Below are 12,079 nucleotides of genomic sequence, written 5' to 3'. Positions count from 1 at the left end.
TATTTCAATATACAATAAAAAGTTTTTTAAAAAGAAAAGGGCTATACACTGGAATGTTGATGGGGCGTCCAATTCTGATGCTGGGGAAGGTCAAGAAAAATGTGATACAAATATGTGGCTTTGGCACATTTCATCACATTAAGGTGCCATATAGGTAATTATTGGGCTTCCCTGGTGGCTCCAAGAGCAAAAAATACACCTGCAATATGGGAGACCTGGGTTTGATCCCTAGGTCAGGAAGATCTCCTGGAAAGGGAATGGCAACCCACTCCAGTAGGCTTGCCTGGAGAATTCCATAGACAGAGGAGCCTGGTGGGCTACAGTCCACAGAATCACAAAGTTCGACATGACTAAGTGAGAGAGAGAGAGAGAGAGAGAGAGAGAATTATTATGATCTACATATTTGGCTATAGTTAACAAAATCTGCAAGGAAAGATGACAGAAATGAGCCTTAAACTATCCAGATACAGTTTGATTTTAAATATGTTATCCCTTGTTGAAAAAAAAAGAGAGAGAAACTAAATGGCCAGTTAATATGGTCAACTGCCGTGAGACCTGTGGGACTGCACAGGCATTAATAGCAAGTCCTGGTCAAATGAGGTAGAAAAGAGAAGGTCATTTGTAATAATGTTTTTCAAAACGTATTATCCTCCAACCATACCTAACTTCTTTCATTTCCTAATGGCATGTACTTTCTTACCTCCAGACTACTTAGGTCACACATGCCCTTTCCAATCCAGTCATTTTCTCGCTCTTTTCCTAACCTCCAGATCTGTGCTTACATGTCACTTTCTCAGGGAATTCCAGAAAGATTCCTGTTATTAGTTATTCACGTTGTATATCTCCAGAGTAATCTTCATCATCTCCTATCAGAGTCATTGCGATTATTATAGACTGCTTGTCTGCCGGATATAAGCTCAATCTGGACACGATTAAGTGACTGAGCACCAATATGCACTATAAGCTCAACTCAGGGATTATTTTGATTCCCAGTGCCTACTGACCAGGACTAGAACACAATGGGCTTTCAATAAATTATGATAAAGGAAATTCCTTGGCAGCTCAGCGGTTAGAACCCCACACTCTCATTCCCAAGGGCCTAGGTTCAATTCCTGGTCTGGGAACTAAGATCCTACAAGCTGCAACCAAAAAAATAAAAATTAAAAAATAAAATAAATGATGATAAGTACTCAGAAAAAATATATATTAAAATAGATTTGGAGTCAGAGTGAATTCAAAGTCCGAATGTTAAGATTTAGAATTATCATTGGTCTTCGTCTCAAGCTCAGGGTTATACACTTTAACCTTATCTCTCTTCTCAGATTCAAGTGCCAAAGTGTTTATGTCACTTTGATTGTGTTCTCTGAGTTACAGAAACTATCCATATATCTTGAGATGGTAGAGTGAGGAAAAAAACTAATTTCCACAAAAAATATAGAAATGTCATCATTATGAAAAACCAGTTAAAAAGAACCTACCTTCATTGTTTAAATTCATCTATAAAAAACCATAATGCTAGAAGGAATGTAGGATATTGTTTCAGAAAACAAAGATTATCTCAAATTAAACCTTGATTATATGCTTTTTATAAGAACCACACATTAAATATAAGGAAAATATAAACTGAAAGTGAAAGGATGCACTTATCAAAGAAACTAAAAGGGATTATTTTAATAAAAGACAAAGTAAAAATTCAGCCTCTAATAATGAGGTAAAAAAGACCTATTATAATGATAAAATATCAATTAAACAGAGAGATATACAATTCAAAACTCATATGCATTAATATATATATCTTAAAAATTCATAAAGCAAAAGTTGAATATGAAACACATTGTTGTATATGGAACCTTTACCAGAATAGACAATGTGTAGGGGATTCTCATGTAAAATCTGAAACAGCAAAAATTATAGAGTATATTCTCTGAACAGAAAGGAATGAGATTAGAAATTAATGACAAAGAGAAACAAAAAAATTACCAAATGTTTGAAAATTAAGAAATAAATGTTTAACCTATATGTCAAAAAATAAATCATAATAAAGATTAGAAAATTCTTTTAAATGAACAATTATGAAAATAAAATATTTTCAAACTTGTAAGCTATACCTAAAATAGATGGTCTCCAATCAGTAAAGTGGAAAAATAAATGAACATTAAAAATTAAAAAGGAAGAAATAAAATGAGTTATTCACCAATAGCAGGAATGTGCAAGTTAAAAATCTAAAAGAACCTACAAACTATTAGAATTAATAAAGAAATTTAGTAAGCTCACTGCATCTGCAAAAATAATTTCCATATAAATGCAACATTAGTATTTTAGTTTCTAGTTGAACATTAGTTTAACGTTAGTTTCATGCATTGAAGGCTCGCCTAGTGGCTCAGACTGTAAAGAATCTGCCTGCAATGCAGGAGACCCAGGTTCGATCCCTGGATCTGGAAGACCCCCTAGAAAAGAGAATGGCAACCCACTCCAATATTCTTGCCTGGAAAATCCCACAGACAGAGGAGTCTGGTGGGCTACAGTCCATAATGTCACACACAGTTTGACATGACTGAGAGACTAACGCTCCATGCATTGGAAATGGATTGGAAGATTCAATATTATTATCATGTCATCTCTCCCCTAAATTACTTATAAAATAATTTAAGTTCCAATAAAAATCCCAGCATATGTATGTGTGTGTGTGTGTGAGTTGACAAAGTGATTTCAAAACTTATATGGAAATGCAGAACTCTAAAAAGAGACAAGAAATCTCAAAGAAGAAAAAGTTGGAGGATTTACACTACTATTTCAAAGCCATAGACATTAAAGTGGATCGGTATTGGGGCAAACAAAGACCAACGGAACTGAAAAGAAGCCAAATCATACACTGCCTGATTAGCAAAGGTACCACTGCCATTTAGTGAGGGCATGAGGGCATAATAAGTTTGCTGTATTCAGGGCTTCCAGGTGGTGCTAGTGGTAAAGAACTGACCTGCCAACACAGGAGACTTAAGAGACGTAAGTTTGATCCCTGGGTCAGGAAGATCCCCTGGAGGAGGGCATGGCAACCTACTCCAGTATTCTTGCCTGGAGAATTTTGAGCCTAGTGAGTTACCATTCACAAGGTGGCAAAGAATCAGATATGAAAGCGTCAGACTTGGCACGCATGAGCACAGTATTCAAATAATGAGATACTACACAGCAATGCAAAAGTGTGGAATTCTGCTACTCACAACAGCATGAATGAATCTCACAGACAGAGTGGAATGCAGGCATCTAATGAAGGTCAAGAACAGGAAAACTGATCTTTGGTAAGAAAAGACAAATAGCTGGTTAGTTTTGTGGAGCTTACAGACTGGAAGGGACATGAGCAACTCTTTCAGGGTACTTTTAATGCACACCTTTATCTGGATGATGGTTTCATGGGTGAAATACATGTGCAAAAATCCATCAAGCTGAACAATTAAAATTTGTGCACTTTATATATCTTATGTTTCAGCTCTTTTAAAAAAAATCAAACATTAAAAAAAGCTTGCAAAAAAAAAAAAAAAACTTTTTCAGGAGTTTTAAGAAGAGAGAATGACCAGCAGAGATGGGGGGAGGGGTACCTGAAGAATCTATTTAATTCAGCAGCAAAGAGGTCCTTGGTGATGAGACCTTTATGAAGTAGAAAAGCTGAATATAGTTTTCAATGATTCAAGTTGTGAATGGAAGAAAGAACTACAAAAAGCTACAGTACATTAATCCTTGCTATCCAAGCAGGAGAGAGAGGATGGCAGCTTGTGAGGCTTTGGGTAAGAGAAGAATGGTTCAATTTAAATAGAAATGAGGCTTTGTATTATTCCTTACTATTCATAAAAACTATTTCTAGTCCATATAAATCTAACTGGATCTCAAGTGTTAAACTTAGCAAAGAAATTTTTTCTCCTCTGCTTCTATGATCAGAAGAGAGAGTATACTTCTAATGGAATTTGGAAAGTTCCACAATAAAATCTGAAATACTCAACATTTTACTAAAAATTACCCAAGCATAAAAGAGTTTGTTTAAATATATCTTGAGCTTCCCAGGTGGTGCTGGTGGTAAAAAATCTGCCTGCCAATGTAGGAGATACAGGAGGTGTAGGTTCAATCCCTGGGTTGGGAAGATCTCCTGGAATAGGAAATGGCAACTCACTTCATTACTCTTGCCTGGAAAATCCCATGGACAGAGGAGCCTGGTGGGCTACAGTGCATAAGGTCACAAAGAGTCAGACATGACTAAGAAATTGAGCACACACAATATATCTAACTAAAGGATAGTTTACAAAATTAATTACCTTGAAAATGCATACCAAAGTATAGTCCTTAATCTATTAATTATTTTCTCCCTCTGTCATTTCATATGAAGAGTGCAGGTTGACAATTGATAAGTGAGAACTACACACTGTCAGACTTTATTTTGGGGGCTCCAAAATCACTGCAGATGGTGATGGCAGCCATGAAATTAAAAGACGCTTACTCCTTGGAAAAACAGTTATAGCCAACCTAGACAGCATATTGAAAAGCAGAGACATAACTTTGCCAACAAATGTCTGTCTAGTCAAGGCTATGGTTTTTCCAGTGGTCATGTATGGATGTGAGAGTTGGACTATAAAGAAAGCTGAGCACCGAAGAATTGATGCTTTTGAACTGTGGTGTTGGAGAAGACTCTTGAGAGTCCGTTGGACTGCAAGGAGATCCAACCAGTCCATCCTAAAAGAGATCAGTCCTGGGTGTTCACTGGATGGACTGATGCTAAAGCTGAAACTCCAGTACTTGGCCACCTGATGCGAAGAGCTGACTCATTGGAGAAGACCTGATGCTCGGAAGGATTGAGGGCAGGAGGAGAAGGGGATGACAGAGGATAAGATTGTTGGATGGCATCACCAACTCGATGGATATGGGTTTGGGTGGACTCCGGGAGTTGGTGATGGACAGGGAGGCCTAGTGTGCTGTGGTTCATGGGATCGCAAAGAGTCAGACATGACTGAGCGACTGAACTGAACTGAACTGAACTACACTTTTTATTGTTTCATAAACATTCAGTACTATTTCAGATATTTTGGCATTTTCCCCTCCGCATCCCTCTTTTCTGGAAACTTACAGTGATAAAAAGAAGAGATGAGTTAGTTTTATTACAGATTCTATCTTATTTGAACCACAGTAAGTTCACATAATTTTCATTAAAAAATGTAAGATTTTTCATAGATTTTTATATTTTTGTCCACTTAAAAGAAAGCTGCAAGTTAAGTTTTATTTGGGGCAAAATGAGGATTGCAACCCAGGAGACAGAACCTCAGATAGCTCTAAGAATCTGCTTCAAAGAGGTCAGTGTATATGCGATTTTGGTGAAGGGGGAATACATGCAATCAAGCACATATTTTCCAGAAGGTTCCTACTAGTCTTGTGAAGGTGTTGTTAGTCACAAGGAGCAGTTGTCACTATGAAGGATTTTAATGCTTTTCTAGACATGGAAGATATAAGAATCAGGCTCATAAAATGGGCTCCTGAAAATATCTATCTAAAGACCTATTCTGCCAGTTCCGCCTGCCCCACCTCCAGCATATTTAGACTCTCTGCTGCTACTGCTGCTAAGTCGCTTCAGTCGTGTCTGACTCTGTGCGACGCCATAGACGGCAGCCCACGAGGCTCCCCCATCCCTGGGATTCTCCAGGCAAGAACACTGGAGAGGGTTGCCATTTCCTTCTCCAATGCATGAAAGTGAAAAGTGAAAGTGAAGTCGCTCAGTCGTGTCCGACTCTTTTCGACCCCATGGACTGCAGCCCACCAGGCTCCTCCACACATGGGATTTCCCAGGCAAGAGTACTGGAGTGGGGTGCCATTACCTGGTTCATTTATACTCTCTACCCTGAACTCCTTTCAGGGGGTGGTTGAAGGTCTCAGCAGAAGCACATGATTTAATACTTGTAGAGGTAGGTAGATGGCAAGTGCCCATGGCAAGTGCCAATTTGTAACTGACACTTAACAAGAAACATCAGCGATACCCACGCGCAAAAGTATGTCTGACCCCCTCCCAGAAAAATATATAAGCAGTAAATGACTTACTATAATGTGTTGATAAGGATCTATAAATGACATGTTGGTTTCAATTACGAGAAATCTCTTCACACTTCAAAAGTCTTCTTTGGCACTCTAGCTTCTTTAAAACCTACAAAATAAACAGTCCTTATTGTTAAGCCTTTTCTTGGATGCATTTACAAGATTTAAATGATGATGGATATGACTCTTAGGAAGTAAGATTCTACCCAAGGGGACTTGTGCAGATTGAGCTCCCTAATTGTTTATACGTGTGGCTATACACACATCACTTAGAAAAGGATAAACATATTCTGCTATTACTGCTTACTTTCCATATTTGTTCAAATTTATTCTGTGAGTAATTATTAGGAAACTCCAGGATTTTTTTTTTGCATTTCCCAAGTACTTCATGAGAAATTTATTGCAATTATGGAAAATTAAAATTATTTTTGTACTATTTATAATCAAAATGCCACCTGCTACTGTTTGTTTTCTTAATTGGATCAGTACTACACACATTCACAATTTTAAAAAAGGAATGTTTTTCATTTTAGCTATGTGTTAAGAGTTTTAAAAACATATTCATGTTAAATTTCAACTTTTAATGCTGATTATTTAAAATAAATGATTTGTTCATTCTGAAGTTCCAACTTAATTTGAAAGCAATTAAATGAAAGTTTAAGTGATTAGAAATAGTGCTGTACAAAATGATGGAAACAAGTAAGTGAAACTAGGGAATAACTGGGAACTTGATCTCAGTAGAGGAGCAACTATAGAGGGTGAGGAGGAGTGAATTTAGAATTTAGAGTTCCAGGCAGGCCGTTTGAGGAACTGAGAGAAAACACTGGCTGGTGAATGGTGAGCAAAAGTGGCTCATGATGAGTTTGGAAATAAGGGGAGGAGCAGATCATGCAAGGCTATGGAAGCAACAACTATTCACCTAGATATAGCTCAGCCACTCTCCAAGACTCAGCGTAAATGTCACCTCCTCTGAGAAGACTTTCATGATGTTCAGAGTATGTTTGGTTTGCCTGTTCCCAGTTTCACTTGTACCTTATACTTTTTCAAGTCTTTCATTCCACTTATACAACGTCTGCCTTCCCTGAGAGAACTAAAGACGCGTAAAGTCAGTGACCATATTTATCTTGTTCATAGAGTTATGCATCTTTATTGCCTGGTGCTGTGCCTAAAATATAGTAGGTTGAGGATAAATATTTGTTGGATAGATGGGTGGATGGATGGATAAATATTACATAATTTCAGGTTTATGTATGAAGGAAATTCACAGAATAGTACTGGGTACTCTCTTTTGATGTCCCTCTTTTTCATTCCTAACTATTCTTAATGTAAAAGGATGTTAAATATCCATCTCTAATTTTAAAAGAAAAAAAATCAGAACCAGTGAAATCCGAGAAGGAGTGAGGCTAGTACTCCAAATGTTTAGAGGAAATTTGTTGCTGGTGCCCAAAGCTTGGTTTCAGTAACTTTATTTCCTCTTTCCATTTCTAGCAACTCCATTCATAACCCCTGTGCTTACCACCTAACTCTTTACCACTTCTGTCAATACTGTATCCTGCATCAGGACCTAGATAGAGGCTCTCTCCATATTAAAGCCAAAAGTAGGCAACATGCACACAATAGCTAACTGCCCAGGTCTATGGTTTTTCCAGTAGTCGTGTACAGATGTAGAGTTCAACCATAAAGAAGACAGTGCCGAAGAATTGATGCTTTCAAACTACGGTGCTGGAGAAGACTCTTTAGAGTCTACTGATCAGCAAGGAGATCAAACCAGTCAATCCGAAAGAAAATAAACCCTGAATATTCATTGGAAGGATCGATGCTGAAGCTGAAGCTTCAATACTTTGGCCACCTGATGTGAAGAGCTGACTCATTGGAAAAGACCCTGATGCTGGGAAAGATTGAAAGCAGGAGGAGAAGGGGACGACAGAGGACAGAGAATGAGATGATTGGATGGCATCACTGACTCGATGGACATGAATTTGAGCGAACTGTGGGAGATGGTGAAGGACAGAGAAGCCAGGTGTGCTACAGTCTACGGGGTCATAAAGAGTCGGATACGACTTAGCAACTGAACAATACAAGATATTATATTGGGGAAATCTGGGTAATGAATATATGGAAATGGCAATTTGTGCTGTTTCTTAACTTAGATTATTTCAAAATAAAAAATATATCTTAAAAGTCCACTATATGTGAATAGGTGCAATTTACACATACAATTTTCATTCCAAACTTAGAGAAGCAACATCAGTCATATGGGGAAACTGTTGGGTAAGGTTCACTTTCTTCCGAAAAAAAAAAACAAAAAAACATTGGTTATTATTGCCAGACAGTGATGACATTTTCCGTTCCAGTTACAAATAGGCACCCATTCATCATTTTACCTCCCTACACTGTTAATAGTAGCAATAGATATCTTCAGTTTCTGTGGAATTATGACATTTCTGTCCACCCAGCCACATTAAACAGAGAAAATGCCACCCCCGCTTCCCTCCCCCACCACACCCCTTGCAACTAGCATAGCCTGGAAACATTATTGCAACTAGTTTGCATAACCACTATCATGAATGCTTATAAAACAGCAGTTTGGAGCGGGATGGGGGAGCAGGGTGGAGGGGAGGGTTGTTTTTACTAATTATGCTGAATAACCAATCTTGGTGAGTGTACAGTCTTTTAAGTCTGAAGCAACAAATATGAAGCTCATAGTTTCTTTTATTCTTTACGTTCCCCCCCTCCCCTCTAATTAGATACTTCCTGAACACTAATGAGGGGGAAATGCAGATACACTTTTCAACACACACTTGCCTGTGCGATGTAACTGTTGGCTTTCAGCGAATGCTTCATAGTGTGTGGTCTGTCCAAAACCCTGTTAGTCATGTTGGCAGGAGAGATGGACTTCTCTTGGGAAGGTGAAAACAAACAAACAAAAATACCCACAGACTAGAAGGTTTTGTCATTCTCTGCTTCTCTGGTGGTTAAAAGAATCTGCACCATGCAGGAGACCCAGGTTCAATCCCTGGGTGGGGAAGATCCCCTGGAGAAGGAAATGGCAACCCACTCCAGTATTATTGCCTGGAGAATTCCATGGACAGACAAGTACGGTCAGCCACAGTTCATGGGATCGCAAAGTCAGACACAGGACTGACTAACACTTTTCCCTGCCTAGAATTATGGGAAACAGGAAAACAAGGGGTTATCATGGACATGTGAAGGTGAACTGAAGGTGTTAGTCACTCAGTTGTGTCTGACTCTTTGGGACCCCACGGACTGTAGCCCTCCAGGCTTCCCTGTCCATGGAATCCTTCAGGCAAGAATACTGGAGTGAGTAGCCATTTACTTCTCCAGGGAAACTTCCTGACCCAGGGATCCAACCCATGTCTCCTGCATTGCAGGTGGATTCTTTACTGTCTTAGCACCAGGGAAGCCCAATCGTGGACATACCTCAGAGATATTGCAGGTTTGGTTCCAGACCACCACCACAAAGGCAGTATTTCAATAAAACTAAGCACAAAAAATGCTTTGGTTTCCCAGTGCATAGTAAAGTTATATTTAAACTGTAATGTAGTCTATTACGTGTGCAGTAGCATTGTGTCCAAAGAACAATATACAAACCTTGGTTTAAAATACTTTATTGCTAACTAGCATCTCAGCCTTTCAATTCAGTTCAGTTGCTCAGTCATGTCAGACTCTTTGCGACACCATGGACTGCAGCACACAAGGCTTCCCTGTCCTTCACCAACTCCGGAAATTGCTCAAATTCACGTCCACCGAGTAGATGACGACATCCAACCATCTCATCCTGTGTCATCTCCTTCTCCTCCTGCCTTCAATCAGTCCCAGCATCAGGGTATTTTCTAACAAGCCAGATCTTTGCATTAGGGGGCCAAAGTATTGGAGGTTCACCTTCAGTATCAGTCCTTCCGGTGAATATTCAGGACTGATTTCCTTTAGGATTGACTGGTTTGATCTCCTTGCAGTCCAAGGGACTCTCAAGAGTCTTCTCCAACACCACAGTTCAAAAGCATCAATTATTTGGCACTCAGCCTTTTTTATGGTCCAGCTCTCACATCCATACATGACTACTGGAAAAACCATAGCTTTGACTAGATGGACTTTTGTTGGCAAAGTAATGTATCTGCTTTTTAATATGCTGTCTAGGTTGGTCATAGCTTTTCTTTCAAGGAACTAACATCTTTTAATTTCATGGCTTCAGTCACCATCTGCAGTGATTTTAGAGCCCAAAAAATAAAGTCTCACTGTTTCCATTGTTTCCCCATCTGTTTGCCATGAAGTGATGGGACCAGATGCCAAGATCTTAGTTTTTTGAATGTTGAGTTTTAAGCCAGCTTTCTTACTTTCCTGTTTCCCCTTCATCAACAGGCTCTTCAGTTTCTGTTCTATTTCTGCCATTAGGGCCTTATCATCTGCATATTTGAGTTTATTGATATTTCTCCTGGCAATCTTGATTCCAACTAGTGCTGGATAACCAGCCCAGCATTTCACATGAGGTACTCTGCATGTAAGTTAAATAAACAGGGTGACAGTATACAGCCTTGACATACTCCTTTCCCAATTTGGAACCAGCCTGTTGTTCTGTGTCTGGTTCTAACAGTTGCTTCTTGACCTGCATACAGTTCCTCAGGAGGCAGGTAAAGTGGCCTGGTATTTCCCTCTCTTGAAGAATTTTCCACAGTTTGTTGCGATCCACACACTCAAAAGCTTTAGCATAGTCAGTGAAGCAGAAGTAGATTTTTTTCTGGAATTCTCTTGCAGTTTCTATGATCCAGTGGATGTTGGCAATTTGATCTTTGGTTCCTCTAGCTTTTCTAAAATCAGCTTGAACATCTGGAAGTTCTCTCTTCATGTACTATTGATTCCTGGCTTGGAGAATTTTGAGAATTATTTTGCTAGCGTTTGAGATGTGTGCAATGTGCAGTAGGGTGAGCATTCTTTGGCATTGCCTTTCTTTGGGATTGGAATAAAAACTGACCTTTCCCAGCCCTGTGGCCATTGCTGAGTTCTCCCAATTTGCTGGCATATTGAGTGTGGCACTTTTACAACATCATCACTGAGGATTTGAAATAGCTCAGCTGGAATTCATCTCCACTAGCTTTGTTCATAGTGATGCTTCCTAAGGCCCACTTGACTCTGCATTCCAGGATGTCTGGCTCTAGGTGAGTGATCACACCATCATGGCTATCTTTGCCATCAAGGTTTTTTTGTATACTTCTTCTGTGTATTCTGGTCACCTCTTCTTAATTTCTTCTGCTTCTGTTAGGTCTGCAACATTTCTGTCCTTTATTGTTTCCATCTTTGCACGAAATGTTCCTTTGGTATCTGTAATTTTTTTTAAGAGATCTCCAGTCTTTCCCATTCTGTTGTTTTCCTCTATTTCTTTACATTGTTCGCTGAGGAAGGCTTTCTTATCTCTCCTGGCTATTCTGAAACTCTGCATTCAGATGGATATATCTTTCCTTTTCTCCTTTGTCTTTAGCTTCTCTCCTTTTCTCAGCTGTTTGTAAGGCCTCCTTAGACAACCGTTTTGCCTTTTTGCATTACTTTTTCTTGGGGATGGTCTTGATCCCTGCCTCCTGTACAATGTCACGAACCTTTGTCCATAGTTCTTCAGGCACTCTATCAGATATAATCCCTTGAATCTATTTGTCACTTCCACTGTATAATCATCAGTTCAGTTCAGTCACTCACTCGTGTCCGAATCTTTGCGACCCCATTAATCACAGCATGCCAGGCCTCCCTGTTCATCACCATCTCCCGGAGTTCACTCAGACTCATGTCCATCGAGTCCGTGATGCCATCCAGCCATCTCATCCTCTGTCATCCCCTTCTCCTCCTGCCCCCAATCCCTCCCAGCATCAGAGTCTTTTCCAATGAGTCAACTCTTCGCATGAGGTGGCCAAAGTACTGGAGTTTCAGCTTCAGCATCATTCCTTCCAAAGAAATCCCAGGGCTGATCTCCTTCAGAATGGACTGGTTGGATCTCCTTGAAGTCCAAGGG

At 39.4% G+C, this 12,079-nt stretch overlaps 1 protein-coding gene across 2 annotated transcripts in view; it reads right to left on the bottom strand.

The window, feature by feature from the left end:
• The window catches only part of PLA2G4A (phospholipase A2 group IVA), a 165,047-nt gene that overhangs the window by 130,769 nt on the left and 22,199 nt on the right, over positions 1–12,079 (bottom strand). For both annotated transcript variants that reach the window (XM_042229206.2, XM_004013880.6), the window contains one exon: positions 6,070–6,172. In XM_042229206.2, the coding sequence (XP_042085140.1) occupies positions 6,070–6,102 (33 nt within the window). In that variant the 5' untranslated portion in view covers positions 6,103–6,172. The remainder of the gene's footprint in view (positions 1–6,069; positions 6,173–12,079) is intronic.

Source organism: Ovis aries, chromosome 12 (assembly GCF_016772045.2).
Source record: "Ovis aries strain OAR_USU_Benz2616 breed Rambouillet chromosome 12, ARS-UI_Ramb_v3.0, whole genome shotgun sequence".
NCBI lineage: Eukaryota > Metazoa > Chordata > Mammalia > Artiodactyla > Bovidae > Ovis > Ovis aries.
Note: the sequence above shows the minus strand (reverse complement) of the source record. Positions and strands in the feature narration are given on the sequence as shown.